Source organism: Melozone crissalis, unplaced genomic scaffold, assembly GCF_028551555.1.
Source record: "Melozone crissalis strain CALT ecotype California unplaced genomic scaffold, PUWL_Pcris_2 ptg000042l_1, whole genome shotgun sequence".
Taxonomy (NCBI): Eukaryota; Metazoa; Chordata; class Aves; order Passeriformes; family Passerellidae; genus Melozone; species Melozone crissalis.
Window position 1 is genome coordinate 58,923,740 of NW_026535820.1, and position 22,078 is coordinate 58,945,817.

General features: G+C 40.6%; 2 protein-coding genes across 9 annotated transcripts; one reads left to right on the forward strand and one right to left on the reverse strand.

Moving 5' to 3' along the window:
* Positions 1-251: 251 nt before the first annotated feature.
* On the reverse strand, positions 252-8,557 carry PAK1IP1 (PAK1 interacting protein 1). Of its 2 annotated transcripts, none has more exons than XM_054285421.1 (10): positions 8,450-8,557; positions 6,969-7,131; positions 4,985-5,105; positions 4,820-4,894; positions 4,170-4,222; positions 3,603-3,748; positions 3,415-3,512; positions 2,617-2,716; positions 1,320-1,446; positions 252-703 (listed from the first exon to the last, which is right to left on the reverse strand). In XM_054285421.1, the coding sequence occupies exons 1-10, from the start codon at positions 8,510-8,512 to the stop codon at positions 549-551; spliced, it is 1,101 nt and encodes a 366-aa protein (XP_054141396.1). In that variant the 5' UTR covers positions 8,513-8,557; the 3' UTR covers positions 252-548. The 2 variants fall into 2 exon arrangements, with proteins under 2 accessions (XP_054141396.1, XP_054141395.1); XM_054285420.1 differs by having other exon boundaries at positions 252-709.
* On the forward strand, positions 8,093-21,248 carry LOC128942748 (tRNA selenocysteine 1-associated protein 1-like). 7 transcript variants are annotated; one of them, XM_054285428.1, is made up of 9 exons: positions 8,093-8,217; positions 9,625-9,791; positions 11,178-11,258; positions 12,464-12,597; positions 13,174-13,305; positions 14,204-14,323; positions 16,409-16,604; positions 17,165-17,210; positions 17,782-18,179. In XM_054285428.1, exons 3-9 carry the CDS (start codon positions 11,247-11,249, stop codon positions 17,916-17,918), a joined length of 777 nt encoding a protein of 258 aa, XP_054141403.1. In that variant the 5' UTR covers positions 8,093-8,217; positions 9,625-9,791; positions 11,178-11,246; the 3' UTR covers positions 17,919-18,179. The 7 variants fall into 7 exon arrangements, with proteins under 7 accessions (XP_054141403.1, XP_054141405.1, XP_054141402.1 ...); XM_054285430.1 differs by lacking the exon at positions 8,093-8,217 and adding an exon at positions 8,672-8,690; XM_054285427.1 differs by lacking the exon at positions 8,093-8,217 and adding an exon at positions 8,711-8,780.
* Positions 21,249-22,078: the final 830 nt, after the last annotated feature.

Consider the following 22,078-nt stretch of genomic DNA (forward strand, 5'->3'; position numbering starts at 1 on the left):
AAGTATGAACACAGTAAAAAAGCCAAATATGCTCATAAAGTCCATGTCAAAAATTAGGAATTACAGTTTTCCATGAGTGCAAGAATGGAATGTGATCATTGTATTTTAAGTATTTTTAACATATTCTTTCTTACAGTAGGAAAAGAAATGTAGGACAAAGTCAGACCATACCTTGAGTCAAATGAACAGTAACATTTTCAACACTAAAAAGTGTACATGTTTTTAATATGCATTTAAGTGAAACAAAAATGTAACTGAGAAAGATGCAGCTATTTTTATTATTTTAGCTGGCTTTTTCAGAGCCAGTTAAAAAGTGTATGGTATTGTTAATAGAAAAATATAAACATTACATATTATGAATTTATTTTGGCTTTCTTCACTTAGGGAAAGTTCCCAGAATGATCAGTCAGTTTATTAGGGTAAGAACAATAATTACTTTTAAACAATACATTGGATCAGAGGTATATGTCCTGTTAGGGTTTACATTCTTATAAAAAATAGGGCAACACCAGCATTTACTTTTTGTACAGGAGACAAAGTAGCTGCCTTCATGCGGAGCTATTCTGTTTCTTTTTCTTCTTTTGCACTGGAGCTTCCAGTTTTTGTTTCTGTGGAATAATTTTTCTCTTTCTTTTTAATATTTTAACCCTTTTAGTAGTCCAAAAATCTTTGTTTGTCCTGGCTATTGATGATTTTTCATCTTCTGTTTCTGAAAAAAAAGCAAAGAATTATTCACACTGACCTTTATGTCAAGTCTTTGTAGTCTAAATGGCAGAGAGACTTATTTGTATCTCATTTTTAAAAAAAGGGCTATAAATATATTTTTATTTTCCAGTAGAAAGTGCCATTTATGCTAATTTTGCATGTGAAATTAAAATCCATAAAGGTCAAGTATGCAAATAGATTACAATGCAGAAAAACAACAGCAGAAAACCCAAACAAATCTGAGCTAGACTTCTTAAGTTTGCCCCGCTACAGTGGCCTCACACCTAATTTTGCTTATAACAAAACAAGACATGCAGTTCTATCAACTGTTTGTTTTCTTATCTGTCTCAAAAGCTTTGCAGTGGCTTCCTCGGTATGTTATTCCAGTAACCAGAAAGAGAACTTTAATAAAAGTGAAAATAGGCTTATGTTCTCCAACAAACATATGGGCTTGAGACACTGTCAGATTGGTAATATCTGTATCACTTGCCAGCATCATATCCCCACTTCTTCAAAATACCAGAACATTTTCCAGTGGATATAGGAGAAGCCTCCCACTTGGTGTATTCTATTTCACAGTCACATTAACAATTCAAAATACAAAGTTCTGTTACCTTGAGATGATGTTGCAGTTTTATCAGAGTTTCCTTTCATTTCTGAAGCTTGGTCAAGCCACACTGCAAGACACGTCAGCCTAGCTTTGGTATTGACTTCACACAGTAAAGATGGCCCATCTCTAATCTGAAGAAAACATAAAATAAAAGAAAACCTTATTTTATTTCTGGTTAAATTTAATGAAGTATTTGAAGTGAGAAAGCACCTTACTGCCCACTTTCATTGTTAGGCAATTATATCACTCAGCTTTTGGAATACAAATAGTCTATTTCAGATATCAGGGGATAAAGTGTCACAGACACAGGCAGTGTTAACAGCATCAACCCACAGGAAACTACTGTATTAGGATATCCTACCCCTAGAGCTGGACAGAGCAGCCCACACAGTTATGCAAAACTTTGCCTGCAGGGAAAGGAATTAGGTCAAAATAAATACAATGTTACACAGAAAGGCAAAGATCGCTCTGTCAATTCTGTACAAGGGGAACAGAAATGTAAGGTGAAGGGGAAAAAGGGAGATCACTCCTGCACTTACAAGTATAAAAATAATCAGAGTGGGTGAAATTAAAAACAGGCAAATTCAGATTTGAAATGTATATATGTTGAGAAATAATTATTTGAACTATCCAAGATACTTATAATAAAATATAGTAGATCCTTTGTAACTAGGCAATAAATGGTAAAAATCTATTTCTGATTTTAAGAGCAAACAATAAACACAATCAACTTTAAAGATAAGACATGATTCCTTGTTACTTGAACTGTGTTACTCAGAACTGTTTGAAAATACAGGAAATACAAGTACTCAGAACATTTATGTATTTGAATTTTTCCAAAGGACAAGTTCCTCCTCCGACATGAACAACCACTTCCCCTGCCCAAACCACAGACTTTGTGTTTTCAGAAGAGTAGCAACAGTCATCAACATTACAGAAATTCACAGCAGTCCTTAACTAATTACATAGTCATAACATACATAACTGATTAGATAGTCATAAGCCTGGCTAGGTCTGATGGAAAGCATGACTTTACAAAAAGTGGAGATGAAATATCATAATTTCATCAGATTTTATAGTTTGGTTAAAAAAAAAGTACAAAGATGAAAAAAATAGGAGTGCATAAATATATGTGCATAGACATACATCTCTACTGGGCATAACATGGAAGAAGATCAAGACAGGCCCATTTCACCTAAAATTTCCTCAGTGGTTTAAAATGAACTCTTACAACAGAACTGTCTGCAATTCTGGTTCTCTGTTGATTTTCTTAAATGTAACAAGCAGAGTAATATACCAACCTTATCAAGATCCAGATTCCACATTTTAATGTAACCATCACTGGATGCAGTAACAATGACATGCTGTCCTTCTCTTTCAAAACTGTAAATATCTTTTATTCTGTGAAAAAGACAGAATATGTGAAAAAGAATACATTATTATCTTATAGCATCGCAGTTCACTTCATACCAGTAAGCCGAGACAATTTAAAGATGAATAGGCAACAGTCTAAAAAAATCAGTTTGAACAAAAAAACCCCCAAGTGACAGGCAGAAAGTTGGATCTGCTTTGAGTGCTGTCATATTAGGAACATTTGCCTTTGCTAGGCTTATTAGGATTCAATTCAGAACTCTTTAATACTGTAAAGCATACACTATTAGACACATCAGTGACATTACTGCTAATGCTTTTGTGTTTTGATGAATTCAAAGCAACATTTGGACAAATATTTGGTATTCAAAAACAGAGAATACATAATTACACTCCTATTGTTTGAACTGAATAAAACTGGTTTGTTTTTTTTGAAGCATTCTAAAGAGTTGGATTCAGTAAAGACTGGTTAAACACAAACACACACACTCACAAATTTAGAATAGCAATATTCTTAATTCTGTACCCTATTGTTTTTGTAATATGCATGGACACAGTACTTGTGCTCATACAAAAAGCAAACAAGTCTGTTTGGAATTTAGCACATAAATAAATTCACTTTCTATACTAAAACAAAAGCAAAATATGCTGAACATTACAAACCGTAGAACTTTAGAGAGGACTTAGCATTGCCATAAATATTTAAATAGTAAGCAAATATAGAATACCTGTTTTCATGAGCTTTAAATTCACACAAGCATTTTTGAGAGTCACAGCTGTAGAACCTAATCATTTCATCATCTCCAGCTATGGCAAGGACAGAATCCTTGGAATGGGGAAAGAGAAATGCAAGTGTGATTAATTTCATGTGTTTCAAACCAGTTAATTTCCCAACACCTCTCGTTTTTGTACTTACTGTAATAAATCTAAGTGAAGAAATCCTCTTCTCTGTTGTAATGGTGCCAGTGATTGAAGCTGTGTCAAGTCTGTAGATATCCACTTTGTTTGCTATCACGGTCACATACTTCTCTCCATCAGGGGACCATTTAATTATGTGTGCATCTGTACACATTGATACAGAGAATCTAAAAGTAAGAATCTTTAGAAGCTGCTGGACACTGTTTTCTACCTAGACCTAAGAAAATATTCAATGAAAAATCAAATAAACTAGAACAAACAGCTATACACTCTAATGTTTATTTCCAATTATCAGAATCATGTAAAGAAAAACAAACTGAAACACATTTATTTAAATGCTCTGACCTCAAATATCAAGGAAAAAAAGGATTTACTTTAGTGGTACTATGTTTTCCTTTTGCTAAATGACTATTATTAAGGACATGAGCTTACACATGCTTGCCTGCACGTGTAAAAAAGACATTGTGAAAGTTTGCATGATGATTAATTCAGTCAACTTTTCTTTACACGAAAAATAAAGCCATCAAACTGCACTTAATTAGTGGATTTAGACTGATAAACTCACTTTGCTTCAGGTTTTTGATAAAGGCCGATCGTCCTTCAACAAGATTCCAAGTTCTGAAACATAATAACAGGCAATGAGCATTCTGGTTAAAAACAGCACAGCAAAACTGAAATCCAATCTGCTGTCATGAGGCACCCAAAGGAAGCTTTTAAGCCTCTCTAAGCATTTTTCTGCCTTCTTAATGCAAAAGAAAATGACTTCATATATTGCTTGCACGTTATAATGTTGAACTTGTGTTATTTATTTTCTAAACCACCATTTGCAATACTGAGACCAAAAGGAGGCCAATAGAAATTTGTGCTATGAAAATAGCATTTTATATCTCTAAAACAGGTATCTACAGCAACATGGAAACACTCCAAGTGAAAAATCACACTAAACAAAATCTGTCACTTTTCAAAAGTTTAAGCAAATAGTGCTCCAAAATACAAACATATTTATACAAGTGACTTGTGAAGAGTCAGAGCTCACAAGGAGGAGGAATGAACAGCTGGCACTTAGAACTTCAAAAGACAAACAGATGGATCTTTGAACCATTTGAAAACAAATATGTTTTATCAGTGTTGCCTAGTCCCAATTGTTGCTTATAGCACCTTATTAAGAGTTATTGAATTGTGATTCTCAGCATTCCTTCATCAGTTTTGACTTACCTTAATGTTTTATCTGTTCCGACTGACAAAGCTAATTTCCCAGAAGGATGAATGGAAAGAGATGTCACATGTCCCCTGATGAAAACAAAACATTAGTCACATGTATTATTTACAAGGAAAATAGACATGAAAATGTATGTGACCATGACGATTTAAGAAACTTACTTATGTGCCTTAATGGATTTCAGACATTCCCATCTCTTTGTGTTCCAGATACAAATGAGCCCATCTTCAGCCCCACTCAGTAGATGTGAAGTCCCATAGAACTCCAAAGAAGTTATCGTGCCTAGAAATACAATTAACAATGTTGTACACACCAAAAGTTATTGCACAAATTAACAGAGAACGTAGAACTTAACAGAAAAACTTCTTCCATCAAGGCATGCCAGCTACTACCCTAACCTTGGGAAAATCTAAATGATTCCCTAAGTATTTCTTCAAAAAACCCTCAAACTTTCTTGCTATATTCAATAGTCTAATGTGGTGTACCAGGCACCCTTTACCCACACACGTCTGCAGTCCATCTGGTCTGTTCTCTGTCACAGCAGTACTCAAACACCAGGGCAGAGAGCTTTTATCAGTGACAGGAATGCTCCCTGTCAAAGCCCTGCTCCTGACACATAGCTGGACTTACTGCACTTGCTGCTTCCCCATAATCACCAGATGTATCAAACATGACTTAAATGCAGTTACCATGCTCAGTCTAGCTCCTGGATCTTTTTGATTAATTAATAATGAGCTACAAATGACCCAAACGGATTTATTTGGACAGCCATTAACAGATGACTGTACCAATGATATAGACAGAGGGTGCACCCTCAGCTAGTTTACAGATGACACTAAATTCTGTAAGTGATGAGGGATGGGATGCCATCCAGAGGGACACGAACAAGTTCAAGCAGAGGGCTTGAATCTCCAAGTTCCACAAAGCACAGTGCAAGCTGGTATCAGCACAAGCTGGGGGATGGACAGATTGAGGGCAGCTCTGCTGGAAAGGACTTAGGCTTGCTGAGAGATGAGAGGCTGGACATGACCTAGAAATGTGTGCTTCCAGCCCAGAAAGCCAAATGTGTCCTGGGCTACATCTAAGGCAGCGTGGGCAGCAGATTGAGGAAGGGGATTCTGCCCCTCTGCTCTGCTCTTCAGAGACCCCACCTGGAACACTGCATCCAGCTCCAACACGTCCCCAGCATAAGAATGATGTGGACCTGTTGAAGCAAGTCCAGAGAAGGGCCATGAAGATAACCAGAGAGATGGAACACCTCTCCTGTGAGGAAAAGCTGAAAGAACTGGAATTGTTCAGATGGGAAGCGGCTGCAGGGAGACCTTACTGTGGCCTTCCAGTACTTGAAGGAGGCTTAGAAGAAAGATAGGGACAAACCTTTTAGCAGGACCTGTTGTGATAGGTTAAGGTTTTAGACTAAAGAGAGCCGATTTAGATTAGATGTAAGGAAGAAGTGTTTTTACAAGGACAGCAGTGATACACTGGAACAGCTGCCCAGACATGTGGTTGATACCCTGTCCTTGGAAACGCTCAAGGCCAAATTGGATGGGGCTTTGCGTAACCTGATCTGGCTGAAGATGCCCCTGCTCACTGCAGTGGGGTTGGACTAGACGACTTTTAAAAGATCCTCTCCAATCCAAACTGTTCTGTGACTCTATCATGTACTCTGAAGCTGTAATTCAGGCAGCACACACAGTGGGGAAATGTACCAGGTTAACTCCTCTGACAGCAGCAGCCTGCTTTCACACACAAACTCTCTTTTGTGTGGTTCATGTACACTTGTAACAGGGGCAAGAACACTGGGAAAGACCGTAGCTGGGAGTAGGCATGATCTAGATAAACCATCTTGATAGAAGAAAAATGGCACATAAGCCATTTGTGGCTCATAACTTCTAAACCACTTCATAAAACTACAAATAATTTAAAGCAGCAGCAGCATTTGTGAGCTAATACCAGAGTAATTGTTTTTACCTTCTATGCTCAAAAGCTTACCTTGTTTGTATGATCACACCATCATGGCTGCAACACCACCACTACTAAAGTCTTATTAGAAAAAAAACCAAAACAGTATTTTTCTAGCAAAGGCCAGTTTTTCAGCTACAATTTTTTATCATTACGGTTTTTTACAAAGAAATGATCCCTTACCATTGTGCTGTAGCAATGCCCCATGTTCAATCTTCTTTTTCATGTCATAGATTTGGATTGTCTCATCTCTGCTCCCAGTGACCACATATCTGTTATTCACTGCTACTGCTGACAATGAGGCAGTGTGGGCATGATGTGTAAAATCAGGGACGACTGTCCAAGACTGTAAATGAAATGCAAAACAAACAGGCCTTTCTCAAGTTTACCACAGAAAGCTTCCACTTCATTGTCCCATAATTTTATTTTTTAAAAGCAAAAGCTGAAAAAGTATACGTGCGAAAATCAGAATCATAGAATCAAATAGGTTGGAAAAGACCTTTGGGATCATGATGTCCAACCCATGACTGAACATCACCTTGTCAACCAGACCATGGCACCAACTTCCTTAACCTCCATGGATGGTGACTCCACCACCTCCCTGGGCAGTGCATTCCAATGTCTAATCACCCTTGCTATGAAGAAATTCTTGCCTGATGAAGGCTGAATGCCCAACCTGAATGTCAGCTGGCACAGTGTGAGGCCACGTCCTCTTGCCCTGTCACTGGCTGCCTCAGAGGAGAGGCCAACCCTCACCTGGCTACAGCCTCCTTTTGTACAGCTGTAGAGAATGATAAGGTCCCCTTGAGCCTCCTTTTCTTCAGACTAAACAACCCAGCTCCCTCAGACACTCCTCACTGGACTTAAGCTCCTGACCCTTCAGCATCTCCACTGCCTTTCTCTGGAGTTGCTCCAGCATCTCAATGTCTTTTCTGATTTGAGGGGTTCAGAATCGTGAGGTGTGGCCTCACGAGTACAGGCGGAGGAATTATACTTAGCTGTAAGCGTAATGGGATCTTCCTGAGTTAATGTGCTGTTAGGAGATTAGTCCAAAGCATTTAAGCCTGCAAACCGCCCCTTGTAATCAGTGCTGTGCTTAGACGAAGCTGTCTCTGCACAGAGATAAATCCCAAGAGCAGGAAAGGCGGACTCTCCTTTTCCATCACGGCAGGCTGGAGACACGCCTTCCACGCGCCCTCAGCCCACGTCCATCCCTCCATCCATCCCTCCATCCTCCGCACGGCGCCGGGAGGAGCGGCCCCGCACCGCGGACCCCGCACGGACGTGGCTCCGCCGCAGCTGCCGGGAGCGCTTCGTGCCAGCGAGGGGGCCGAGTCTGGCGGCAGAGGCCGCGGAGAGGCCGCCCCGCCCCCGCAAGGCGCTTTAAGAGCCCCGGCGGCGCCCGGAACCGCGGCTGCGGACGGGCGAGACGGTGAGTGCCGGGGCGCGCTTCCAGGGGGGCGGGCGGGGCATTTCCCCCACACAATTCCCCGGAGGTGTTCCAGACCGGGCTGGACGTGGCTCCGAACACGCTGGTCTCGTGGAAGATGTCCCTGCCCGCGGCAGGGGGTTGGAACGAGATGGCCTCCAAGGTCCCTTCTCACCCAGACCGTTCTGTGCTTCTTCCCTCCCTCCCTCCCCCCCGTTCCCCCGGCTCCCGTTACCTGGCCGGGCCGCGTGGCGAACCCCAGCAGCACCTGCTCGTAGCACCCCGCCACCAGCTCCATCCGCCACGGCACGGCGCCGCCCCGGGGCTCCCGCTGGCTCTTCCGCCCGTCCGCCCCGCTGCCTGCGCCGCTCCGCGCTGGCCCCGCGCTGGCGTCCGGCAGCGCTCGCTCCGTGCGGGTGAGGAGAATCCCGTGGGAGCCGCCGCGGAGCGGGAAGCGCCGGAGGAAGCGGCGAGGGGTCAGGCTGCGCGCGGGGCAGCCCGCGCAGGGGGGGCTTCGCGGGGCGGAAGCGGCGCTGGCGGTGATGGCGGCGGGGAGGACGAGAGGCGTTAGTGCCGGGATGGCGAGGGGGGGAGGGGGAGCGGTGCTCGGGATCGGGGGCTGCTAGCGGGGAAAAGGGGCGCGGACCGATCTATCGGGAACGAGGCGGGGTGGGTTGGGCTGGGATGTTCGGCCCTTTTCCTTCCCTGGGGCCGCGGGGCCCCCGCCTGCCTCAGGGCGCGCGGGGCGAGGAGGCCCCGGCGGCGCTTGGGCCGAGGCACCAGAGAACCAGCCCAGCCCCGGGCCCCGCCGGCTTTCATTATTTCGTCGGGTCGTTTTATATTTTTTCATTACTTAATTTCTTATCGCGTAGTACGTAAGCAGGAAGCGCGGCCCCGGCGCCAGTGTGGCCGCTTACGGAGGGCCGCGGCCGGGCGGGGCGCACTTGTGGTCGGGCTCTTCCCGTCGTGCCGAGTGGCTCGCTTAGAGAAATGCGTCATGGCTCGGGCCTGGGCACGGCCGGGGTCACCGCGCCGGCCCCGAGAGCTCTGGGAGGCTCCCTCATCCCCGTGCCCTGCCCCAGCGCCTCGTGTGAGCGGAATTAGTGCCAAAGGAACGGGAGGGAATTGCCCGCTGCCTGCGTGAGCGGTGTTTGCACGGACGATTAGGGCCGTGAACAGCTTCGCCCACCTTTTTGCCGTATGAACACAGTAATGAAAGAAAGTGGAATAAAATAAAAAGCTGCTATGGTGTGTGTGTAATCCAATTAAAGATGTGTTTGAATTCTGGAGGTTGAAGCTGCTTAAATGAAAGCGACCTGTGACTGTAGATACAGTTAAAGCAAATGGGAAAAAATGTATTATATCAGTACATGCTGTTTTAACTGCTTTTAAAATGATCTTATTTTCTAGTGAAAAGGTGAACGTTGGACAGGGAGGCGTACAAAACCGTTTTTGCATAAAAGTTGGTGATAACCTACTGAGAAGCCCTTGTATCACTTGCCTCCCGATAGCCTCTTGCAGCAAGAGCACTCTGTCGTGCGTGCCATCTTCCATCAAGTCTGCAGGAGTGAAAAGTGGTAAGTTTAAAAAAAGTTTCTGGGCAGTTGTGAATTCAAAAATCAGTATTTCAGTGTTGAGAGCATGAAGGAGTTCATGGTTCTTTTACTGAAAGCTAGTGTTACAGGAACATTGTTATGTGGATATTTGCATTAGTAATGGTAAGCCTTAAGAGGCAGAATTTGCTGCTGATAATTCTTTCTGATGAACACAATTACTTTCAGTTAGCATGTGCTCAGTATAGCATACACTAACCTTACTAGTATTTTAGGCCTGTTTGTGCTTGACTCTTGGCTTCACAATGGCTGTGGGGATGAAGTCCGTAGTTATTCTGAATAGCACCATGCATAGAAGCTCTAGTTATGATTTATGGCTATCCTGTGTCAAGTTAGTCTAATCCAAGTAGTGCTCTGAACTCTGCAGGCAAGCCTTGAAGGCATTGTAGATGCTCTGTGGTTATTGTATTATGTGGCTGTGGACTTAATCCACAAGATTAAGCCAAGATCTAAAACATTACATAAATTCCTGCATGGAAGTGGGAACTAGAACTTCGACCATCAAATATCTGCACAGGATACACCAGATGTAAGAAATCAGTAGGGGTGAAGAACACCTGTGTGTGAAATTAAATGCAGAGTATTTTGCAAATGAAATTAGTTTTTGCACTGATTTATATTTGTTGGATGACTAGGAGAAAAAGCCTAAAGAAAGGATATTGGGATCAACAGAGATGCATAGCTCTTGAGGAAAGTGTGTCCACTGTTTTAGTGATGGCAGTAAGATGTTATTTGCTGGTTTTGGTTTTGATGGTCATGAGTGAAATGTGTATGTGGAGAAGGCGAGAGGGAGGAGAAAAGGTGCAGGGAAAGATGTTTGCTTGTGCTATGCCCTCATCCTGTTTTTATTTCTCATATCCTTTAGCACATGGGAAGTGTACCACTGCTTGTTTTCAGCTGCATGGTTTGTGGTACAAGTAAACTTAAATCTGGCTAAAAGGGGAAGAAACTGACGAGGTTGTACAAAACATACTGAAACCTCTGTCTTTTGCCTTGCTTTTAACTATTATAGAATCTTCTGGATTATTGGGTTATTATATGTAGGTATTTCAGAATTAAGGGTAAGGTATAGAGGACTTAAACAATCTCTAGAATTTTCTAGTGCTTTGGACAATGGGAAAACTTTTTGGTCTGTTATAGTTTAAGACAGAAAAAATATATGGCTAACAGGATTATGATTAGATGTAATCTTCACTATCTCCAGTGTATAAGCAGTGGCAAGTTGGAACTTAGAAATGTAAGTTCTGAATTAATAACTTTAAAGCATATGGTGGGGTGAACATATTTGAAAATAATTAATATTGAGGATAAAATCCTTCATCTTCTTTTTCTCCCCTACATTTTTTTCAGCTGAAGGAGTGTAATAAATTGAACCTGCGCAGTTTTACTGTTCGAGAAAGACAGAAGACAGTTTGAACCATGGCAAGCCAGGTAAGATCATTTAGTCAGAAATACAGGCATGCAGTGCCTAAATGGATTCCAGAACCATACTCAGAATTCCTAATAAATGTAAAGCTGACATAGCTAGCTTGCTCTGAGTTGGATGTTCTTTTAGCCCTAAGATTTCTTCTGGCAACTGTCCTCAGGACACTTCATTGTGTCGACTCAAGCAGGTTGGGGGGCATTGTGTTAAGCTTTGCAGTTTGCATTATTTGAGCGCGAGTTCTTCTCAAGGAGCTTGCGCATAACGCTCTGTATGAGATACATGTGGAGGTGTTATAGAGGAAGAACATTAAAGCCTGCGTAAGTAAATGCTATGGAACATCATTCTTATTTTTGCAAGTCCTTGTTCTTCAGAGTCTTCATTGAGTGAGGCAACTGGTGTTAACAAGGCTGTTTCCCCTCCTCTTTTGTGTAGTTGCCCCACTCACTTCCTTTTTGAACTGTGGTTTTTGGGGTTTTAGTGTTTTTTTTTTTTTCTTTTTTCTTAATTTTTCCTTTTTTTTTTTTTTTTTTTTTTTTTTTTTTTTTTTTAATTCCCTGAGAGGCACTTTTTATGCCTCTTTCCTCCTGGCCTTGCATCTGGGTTTGAGTTTTCCCTCAGCCGATCGCCGATCTAGTGCCTGTTCCTGGTCTGCTTTTGCCTTAAATTCCATTAATTGGCCTCTTGTTGCTCCTGGCCTGGGAGAGTGACTCACTGCTGGGTAGTGAGGAGAGGCATCTCTCAGAAGAATTCCTAGGTGAGGGGAGATAGGGACAGTGGAGATTCCTTCCAGGCAAGCGTGACAATTTCCCTGCCTCTTCATCGCGCAGATTGTGCTGCGGCAGGGTTTTTTGCATCCTGGAGCTCAAGTGGAACACAGTCCAGTCCTGAAGCTAATTTACATTTAGGATTGGCCAGCATCAAAAGGCTATTTGGTTTGTCCCTAATTCCCAGAGGAAGCTGTCAATCCTTTAGCCAGCTTGACAAGTCAGGGGAATATGGCTGTTCATGCAATCCTTTGGCTCTGTTATTTTTGCCAGGCGTTTTCCCCAGAGGCTGCTTTCCCTCATGGGAGGCGGAGGGAGAAATGGGACCCCAGGCTTCTTTCAAGGGCAAGGTGAATATGGGGAAATCACCTGTGGTGATGGGGAGTGGGAGGGAGGAATGTAAATGAGGCTAAATACTATAAAGGTCATTTTTTTTCTCCCTACAGGACTTGATGGCAAAAAAAAGAGAATGTCTCCAGGCCTACAGCTGGTGGAGAACACCCCAGAAGAAACGGAAGAAAAAGAACAAAATAAAACCAGGAAGAATAGAGTTTGTCCCTAGTAGTACTAACACAACCAGGTAAAGAGCTTTAGAAAGGAGCAGCTCTGACCCTTTATCTGTTTTAATTGCTAATGACTAGTGAATGTCATCAGTTATTTTAAAAATCCTGAAATGGCACACCTGGTGCCTATACACTAAGTATTGCTCATGGAATACTTAGTATTGTATTGCCATTTGAACAATGAAGATTTTTTTTCCTGGTATATCTCTCTCATAATTGCTTGAGATGTGGTGTCAAAATAGTCTTAGCTCTTTTTGAATTCTGGCTGTAACTTAATATTTTTTTCTTGGTGTTTTGGGTGTCCTGCCCTTCAGACAACAAATAGTAGTTTCTAAAAAGAGTCTTTGATAAATTTGAGTCTTTATTGAAATGCTTGAAAAAGCAGTAGAATGGACTCAGAAATTAAGAATTTGCTGGAGTGATGGCATTGCAGTTCTGTGCAGTGCTTAGCAGAGTTTTGCAGTTAATACTCTCTTCATATTTTGTCTCCTTATTTGTCCAGTAATAACTACTTGCTTGTATGTTAGGGACTTTATACTGACATGAACTCTGTTATTTTCAAACTTAATGGTGGTTCTCTTATCTTTTTAAAGACCGGACTATTCAATATTTGTTGGGGAACTGACTCCAGAAGTAGATGATTTTCAGCTCTATGACTATTTCCTAAAGAGGTACCCTTCATGTATTGACTGCAAAATAGCAACAGACCTGCTGGGATATTCCAGGTAATGCCTGTGAAAATGTGTTAATGCTGTCAGTATGTTTGTTGCTATAAGTAATCTATAAGAACTTATATTTGAACTGGTTTTGTATTTTCTTCAGAGGCAGGAAGAGAGATTATTCTCTTGCATTTTTTTAACAACCTAGATCCCTGGGGTTCTGAAACTTTATGGTTAGTTTTAGCTAACTAATGGGTTAAGATTCAATTTAGCCAAATGCATATCTGCATGAAAGCAGTTAGATGGTGGGAGAAAGGAGAGCTCTGCATGGACATCTGTGCTTACTTACAGCAGTGTGTCCGCCTAGTCAGTGCAGTACTCAGGACAAAATAATTCCCTTTTTACATGTGGAAGAAAAGTGTAAGGCCTAGCAAATCTTAGGGGATTGGGAGATGGGAATACTAGTATTAGTAAATAAATCTTAGGAGAAGTTAGACTGGCAAGGCAGAGAGTGAAGAAGGGATAAGTGAATTTGCTGTTCAGAAAACACTGGCTGTAATGGACTAGTTCAAGAAACTTAAAAAGAAATCAGAGAGAGCAAATTTAGAAAGAAGGTTAGAGCTGTAGAGCATAGGAACAGGTTAATACTGATATATTGAATATACTGAACTGCTGTAAGTGCAGAAATATATAATCTGGTTACTTACACAGATAGCAGTTAACATACATTGTTTTGCTGGCTTTCAGCAAGTTGCATCTTAATGCTATCAACAAAGCTTTTTGCTTCTGGCCCAAGCTTTTAATTTTGTGAAAGCGTCTTCTGTGCATGTGCACATGCCAGAGAGGTTGCTTAGGTAATAGAAGCTATAGCAGCTACTATTTTCATGAAGACAGAAAATGAATTAATTGGCTTTGTAACTGTTATGAATACTAGAATTTGTTTTCTCCCTTTTGAAAATTGTAGAGGGTATGCCTTTGTCAGATTTGGTGAGCAAGGTGATCAGATGAGGGCACTGCAAGACTGCCAGAATGCCCCAGGTCTGGGGGGAAAACGAATCCGGCTGAGCATAGGAATTTCTAAAAGGTAAAAAATGAGTTGTGCATTGATAAAGTAATTCTGAATAATTGGATTCTTTTAGCTCTGCCTTTGTAAAGACTGTGGCCCTTGCTATAATGGCTGTACAGGATGCAAAATCAAGAAGCATTATGTTTTGACTGCCTGGATCCATCAACCTCTTTGAGGATTGCTGGGGAAATCCAACTCTTAAGTCTAGCCAGATTGTATAACTTGGGCTTAGCTGCTCTTGTGACCGGCCTTAATGCTTATGGTAGTGAAGCTGAATGTATTTGTAAGTGTTTCATGTTTGGGCCTGAAGAAGGTAGAAGGGACAACAAGTGTTTATTTTTATTCTAGGAGGCTCTTCTGGGCCTTTCCCCTTGGATTAGACAAGTTAGCACATTGTTAGTTTTAAAGTAGGCTGGCAGGGGAAGGAACTCTTTAGTGGGAAAACACAAAATATGGAGGGGAAGAAGCCAAAGGAGATGTTGCTTGAACAGTTTGTTTAGAATACTGCTCTTTGGTCCTCAAGTGATTAGGGCAGCAGGAAATTGAAAGTTGATTTGGTTTGAGAGGTTTTTTTTCTGCCAGCTCAGTTCTCTCAGTCAGTTATTTAAGGCAATCCAGTTAGAGACTTGATACCAAATTTGATAAACTATGATCCAGAATACAGACAAAAATAGAACTGTCTGTGAAACAATTTCAGTATATATTCATGAGGTTAGCTTGTGTGTTCTGTTAGAAGGCTAAAAATAACAGCTCCTGCTTCTCTTCCCTGGATAGTTTTGCCAATGTTGCCTCATTGCTTTGGGACAGAAATGCCCTTAGCTAAGAGAGTACTGTCCAGATTTGCTTTCACTAACTTGCTCTGAAAACAATGTCCCAGAAAAGTTTTCTTCACTTCTGCTATCCAGAAGAATGTCAGCAGTATTTTTAGATGTTTGTTTCCTATAGAGATTGGTGTAGGGGAGAAGTTGGAAGCAGAAGATGGAGGCATTATGAAACATCATTTATTTGCTACAGTAGTAAGACAATAAAACACCTATTTATTAGAATGTATGTGTAGCTTCACAGTAAGGAAGCAGAAATGCAGTGTGAGTATTGACATACACACCTCTAATCTACACCTATTTCTGAATGGCTGAGTACTATGCTCTCGCAGCATCCAAAAGTCCAGCCATCAGAGTAGTTTGTCATTAAGTTACTTACATTGGAAATTATTTCTGAGCTCCTTCAGTTTGTGGTCTTGGCAAAAAGCCCCAATCCGAATTTTCTGTAGTAAAGTGGAGATAAACAGACATTGGACACTGCGAGCCCAGGAGGTCTGCTTGTATGTAATCAGCGAGGAAATGTCAAGCATAGGGGATTTCTTGGATGCTTTTCATGTGGTGTATCTCTGGTTTAGAACAGACTATTCTTGTTCATTGATACTTGTCATTAGTCAACTTGAAGTTGCCCCTGGGAAAAATCTGCTCAGGAGAGGGAAAGCAGTGAAAACTAATCACCTGGCCCTTTGGTCTTCATAACTAATAAGTTTTGTAATTTTCCTGCTGCTTTGGCTTCACTCTGGATAACGGCAGTGCTGACTTCACCTGACAGCTAAGCTTTGGCAACTGTTCATGGACCAAAACTTGAGAAGGTGAAGGTAGACATGGTAAAGTGACAGGCAGCGTCAGATGCTTTTCTGAAATAGAAAATCTGACTTTACCCCTTGTTTCTGGAAATAACAAGATTTCATGTTAACAAAACAAAAGATGGAAGGACTAATTAAACATTTCAAGTGTCTTTAAAAAAGCAGTGCTTGGCGAAGGTCTCTGATCTTAATGAATGTTTTTTTTTTATCAGTGAGTTGCTTAAACAATACCAAAAGTATCCAAACTGAATATAGATAAATGTAACTCAAGTTAATCCAGAGAAATAATTATTTTTGGCATTGCTGAAGGTGAACATTTGCTCTCCTCATAAACATGGGGTGTATTGTGCTGTGACATAAGACTTCCTGAAACTTTCAGGAAAGTTTCCTCATAAATTTGTGTGTGAAATTGTTAACTTCAGCATTGAGTTTACAGTTGTTCTCCAACTCTTAACTGTATGTACCTTCTCATGTTTCAGACTGAAAGCAGAATTCCAGCGGTACCAGTCATACAACTACAATGATTATTATCAAGATTATCAGAACTACTATTCACAGTGGAATTATGATCCTTATGCTGACTACAACTACAGCTCCTATACTCCCTATGATAGCATGCAAGCTGTTGGAGACTGCTCTTTAGGAGATGCTGTTATGGCTCCAGCTGTTTTTGAGGTAAAGATACTACATAGTTAATTAAAAAAAAACCCCACAATTAACAAGTCATATGGATTGTGTAAATCAGAGCAAGAAAGTCCTAAAACTGAAATCATGATGTCAGAGAAGTGTGAAGGTTATGTTCAACATGACCTTTTGGATTTAAGTGCTTGAGTGCATTCGTAGAATTAGATGTTTATGCAGTAATATTTGTTCTTGTATGTCAAATAACAGTTCTAACTGCAAGTTTTTGCAGTGTTTCTCTCATCCTGTGTTTCTGATGTACTTTGCTTAAAGCAAAGTAAAGAATAGTTGTAATTGATCAACTGGCTGACCTAGATATGATCATCTTAAGACTTCCAAAAGTGCATTTCCAGTGGAACTCTACTATGGTTTTCTCAAAAAACCCAACATTAAAAAGCAACAAACACCCCACAAGAAACCCTTTCCCAACAAACAGCACCTGTTCCTGCTTATTTTATAGCTGTGGGAGGAAGGGAATGTTTAGGAGCATAAAATTATTTTGGATTTGTGATGCTTTCTGAAACTGACTATGAGTACTTTCTCTTTTTTTTTAGGAAGCTTCAGCTATGACTGAAATCAATGATGACCTAATAACTGAAGGTAATGATAATTCTGTCACTGTCAGCTTGAATTTAGCCATACTTCTGCCCTTTAACAGTACAAGCCAGTGACTCTTGGGTAAATAATGGGTTATAGCTAAGATGAGGTAGGATTTTAAAGCTAATAGTGTACACTATGTCAAGTAGAATGGGATATTGTCAACAATGCTTTGCAGTAGCCTTCTTGTAACTTTGCCTTCATTCTCTGTCCAGAGTGGTCTGTTGGAGAAGGTACTAGATCTTTGTATTGATTCTGTTAAGATTGTTGTATGTTAAGCTCGTTCGTAGACATATCTTGTAATGGTGTCCAAAATTTTTAATTATGCCAAAATCTCTGCTTGATGTGAAAATACCAGTACAGTCCTAGCATTTGACTACACTAATTCCAAAAGAAATTGGACTTGTTAGCTTTGTTGAAGTTCTAGGTGAAAAAACATCTCACTAGGTGTACTATTAAGTTTGTTAAATCATTAAATTTACCTAAAGTACACTTTATTAAGCATCTACTTCAGGTTTTTGTGTGCAAGCCTCCCAAGTTCTGACACTTGTACTTACCAGACTTGTATTTTTAGATCCACAGCTGTACTTGGATGTTGATGAAATGAACAGACAATTTATGGAGACAAGTGAAGAACTCTATGATGCCCTCATGAATTGTCACTGGCAACCTCTGGATACGGTCACTTCTGACATCCCCTCTGCTATTTAAGTGTCTTATATAGCATGACCGTTATGACCAAGGTGCTAAAATTACATTTCTTCTACATTACTCTAGATCATAAGTTTTAAAGCACAATGATAGGTTGGGGTTTCTTTTGCTATGCTTTTGGCAGTTTCTGTAATCTTTTTCTTTTTGTTTTGTTCATCACTTGGAGCATCTTGAAATCATGTAAATATTCTAGAAATGTAAAGAGTTCAATGGGGTCTAAAGATAGACTTGCCTGTGTAAATAAAATTTTGTTTCTGCAAACTGGCCAGCAAGGGATTTTACTTATATATGCGAAACACTTTCTCCTTCTGGCTTGTGGAGCTTAGCTGGAGGCAGTAGGGATATTTCACTTGTCTTTGGTATGGGCATCAGCACTAGCAAGAGCTAGCTCTCACATACTCCCAAGATGCCTAGGCAATCTTACAAGCTCTTAATCTTAATGTGCTGTCCAGTTTTAACATACAGAAGGTTAAACTCAGAGCTGCTGTAGCTGCAAGCATTCCAAAGACTAAGGATGATACCTGCTGATGGTTTTATTTCTGCCCTTCTTGTTAGTCTTCTCATCTGACCTTTTACAGCAAAGAAACTGGTGTAATATAATACCTGTTCTTACATGTAAAAATCCTTGGAGAAAACCCTGTGGTTTAAAGAGGGAAGAAAAACTCATCAAGAATTAGAGTATCCCAGTATCCTCTTCAACTAAGTCGCACCCTATCCTAAACATCTGTTATTTGTTCAGTCTTTGTGCTCAGATGTTTCATAGTCATGAGGTCTATAACATTTTAGGATGACAGTTCTCAGTATTGAAGTCAAAAGAGGTTAGGGGAGATGGCAATGAAGAAAGTTCTGCTTTCAGGCAGCAACTTCTGAGTGGCTTCCTCTAAACTATTATTATCTGAAAGGGTATAAAGTACTTTCCAGTCATAGGGTCTTAAGCTCCTGTTACTACTTAATGTACACAATGAAATAAATTCAGGCTGGAAACAAAAGAATACTTTTTGAAGAGAAAAAGTATAAATTATCATATAGCTAATACATGTGAAAGCTACTAAAGCTACTGAAGGCATTTTGGTACTGATGTGTGTTTTGGGGGCAGTCTAAACCATAATTGCTAGGATGGCAGGTTTTTTCTTTAATGACTTAATTACATTGAAGTGGTGGTCATAACCTATATGCTGTTCTTAAATGTGAAACTAGTACTGCATTGCAGAGTGATGACTTGGCACAGCAGGTCCCTTCTACCTGCTCACCAGAATCTCCCTCTTTTCACAGTTTAATTTCAGCTGGGATTTTTTTTAAGTTCCACCCATGAAATACAGATGCACTAAACTAGAAAGGTCTTCTGGTGTGATATAGGAACTTCATTCTTCCTGAATTTTGTGCACTGCGTATGTAGAAAGAGAGCAAACAAAAGCTGTTAATTTTGGGACATTACTATCACAGTCTTAGACTGTTTTCCTGCTTTGGAGAGAACTAGTTGCAAAGTGGCTGAAAACTGGGATTTTGTACATGAATGTTTCCCTGGTGTGAACTGGTCAGTCTTTGGAGAGTCACAGTAGGGAGATTATTAATGGGAATGTGACAGAAAGTGGAATAAATGAAGCAAAGAGAATCTGGATGGGGAAGGGAATTGCGTGTCTGTATAGAATTGTTTCACAGGATTGCAGAAGGAGGAAACTCAACATAGTAGATGCAGGCCTCTTGAATTTGAATGTGGGGGTGTTAAAACTTTAAAAACCGTGCTGGATTTGATGTCACTTCATTTGTAGTGCACAGTTGTGGTGCCTGAGCCTGGTAGTACAAGCCAGTTGCTAGGCAAAGGATTTTGTATCTAGCAAGCACCGTCATCACAAGCTGGACGATTATAACCCAGGCAGAGACCTGGAAGCTTCCTGCTTTGAAGTGCATATCCTGCTTTGCATAGCATTCCATAACACCCTACTTTACTTGCAGCAAGTAATTTGTGGGAACCTTTCATTGTGTTATCAGATCCTAAGGGTGCGTGTTGGCTTGGTAGAAATACTATAGAATATCCACTGATTTTTAGCTTTTGGGAGGTTGATCCATGTGTGAATTATGTAATAAGGAGCCCATGTAGTTGTGTGATTTCACTTTGATCAGCACTGTATCAGCACAGCACATAAACCTCAGAGTCTGTAGTCACTATATTTATGCAGATTTTACATCTCAGCAAGGTCTTCACACTGCATTAGAGAATCTTTTTGGACATGCACCTTCTGTTCTGTGTACCCATATAGTGAAAATACTGTTTATGCAATGTAGTGGAAGAGGTTGTTTGGGCCATTAGTTGTGCAAACCTGAGAGATGTTGGGGAATATATTTTCTTTAGTCAGCACAGAAGAAAAGTGAGGTGAAGGGGGAGTCTGCTGGTTGCAGCCTGTGTGATACTGTTTTAAACAGTAGAAAGGCTCAGTGTCTCCTGAGCCTTTCTAGTCTATACTGCTTACCAGTTAGGAGTGCATATGTGGGATCAAGATACTGTGTGCAGCACAATTCTTTACTGTAAATGCACACTGAAAAAGCTTCTGTGTTGGTGTAAGCACAAATTTGGGAAAAAAATGAGTGCATCAGATCTGCTGGCATTCATTGCTGAGACTTTTAATTGAGGAAACTTCCAGCGCTGGTCCAACTACTGCTTGAATTAGCAAGCTTACACAAAGACCTGAACATGTCCATCATACAGATGCCTGTTCTCAGTTCTACAAAGAGCTGATTGCAGTAGAAACATAAAAAAAAGTATTGGGAGCAATGTTTTCAACACCATGCTATTTCACTTTGGTTGTGTTCTATCTTTTTTTACCCAGATGAAATGTTGTGGGGTTTTTTTAAGTCTGATGAAGAATCTTAGTATTGGTTTTATAAACTCTTCATTGTACCTAGCTGTGATAGATAGTGCCTTTACCTAAAACCCACTTATTTCTTGAAGAGGAGTAATGTTTTTGTTTTCCACTTCTCTGAACAGAAAAGCTTTAGTACCATGGTTTGAGGGGCTAATGATCCTGCAGTGAACAGGGAGAATAAAACAGGCTAAAAACCAGTGAAGACTGAAAAGTGTTCAAAAAGGTTAAATGGTACTTAAGCCGTGAATGTTTCTTTTTGCAGGGATGCTCTTGGACCAACAGCTTCTTTCTAGTGCTACCTCAAAGTAACTTGCAGATATAACTCACAGGGAAGATTGATCAAATGGTGATGATCACTATCATTCTGCTGGAGATATATATATATATATATTTGCCTTTTGTTTTGTCTCATTTTAATGACATTTATTTAACTTCAGTGACTCATGTCAATAGACGTTGTTTGACTACATCCACAAGTATTTGAGTAATGAGTTTCTTTAAAGGTATGTCACCATATGGAAATTGTTCTAAATAGGTAAAAGAAGTAAATAAAGCAGCACTTGAATTTACAGAGCAAATGTCTAGTGTAGCTGCATTTGACACGTATATGGAAGAGAAAATTGTGTTTACAGCTTACCTTAATATTCTCAGCATGCATGAAGAAGGAAGCTTGTTTTAAATTTGTTCAGCTCCTACCTGACCAGCACAGGAATGATTTTAGTCAGTTCCACACACAGGTACCATTTTAGAAGCCAGCATTGTCACCAATGAATGTATGTTACCAATGGGCACATTTTCCATCCCCTCTGTAAATCTAGCTCTTCTCATCATGGAAACACATTATGCTAGCCTTCCTTCCTCTTCTCTCAAGCTGAAAGCTAGCATGGTAATTGGTTCCTGGACAAAACGAGTTGCAAATCCAGGCAAAAATACTATTTTTTGTTTTGATAGTTATATTGATGTAGATCTTGACATGCCCATTGTCAAAGCAGACCATCATCCTAAAATTAGTCAGCAGCTGTAGCACACCAGCCATTCACACAAAATGAGGTGGTTCTTGCAGGTGACTTCAAACAGGCATGTTGCAAGGATAGGGATTGTCTGTCACTGCAAGTCATCCCCTGCATGTAAAATTGTATTCCCAATTGTGGGGCACAAGAGTAAGAGTGCAGTTTATGAGGAGAAATATCTTGAAAGTAATTCCACTCTGCTGGGTAATGGTTATTTCCTGTAGATAATGAAAAGGGGACAAAGAATGGAGGAGTTAAGTCATGTAAGAGAACTGGGAGGACCCTGACG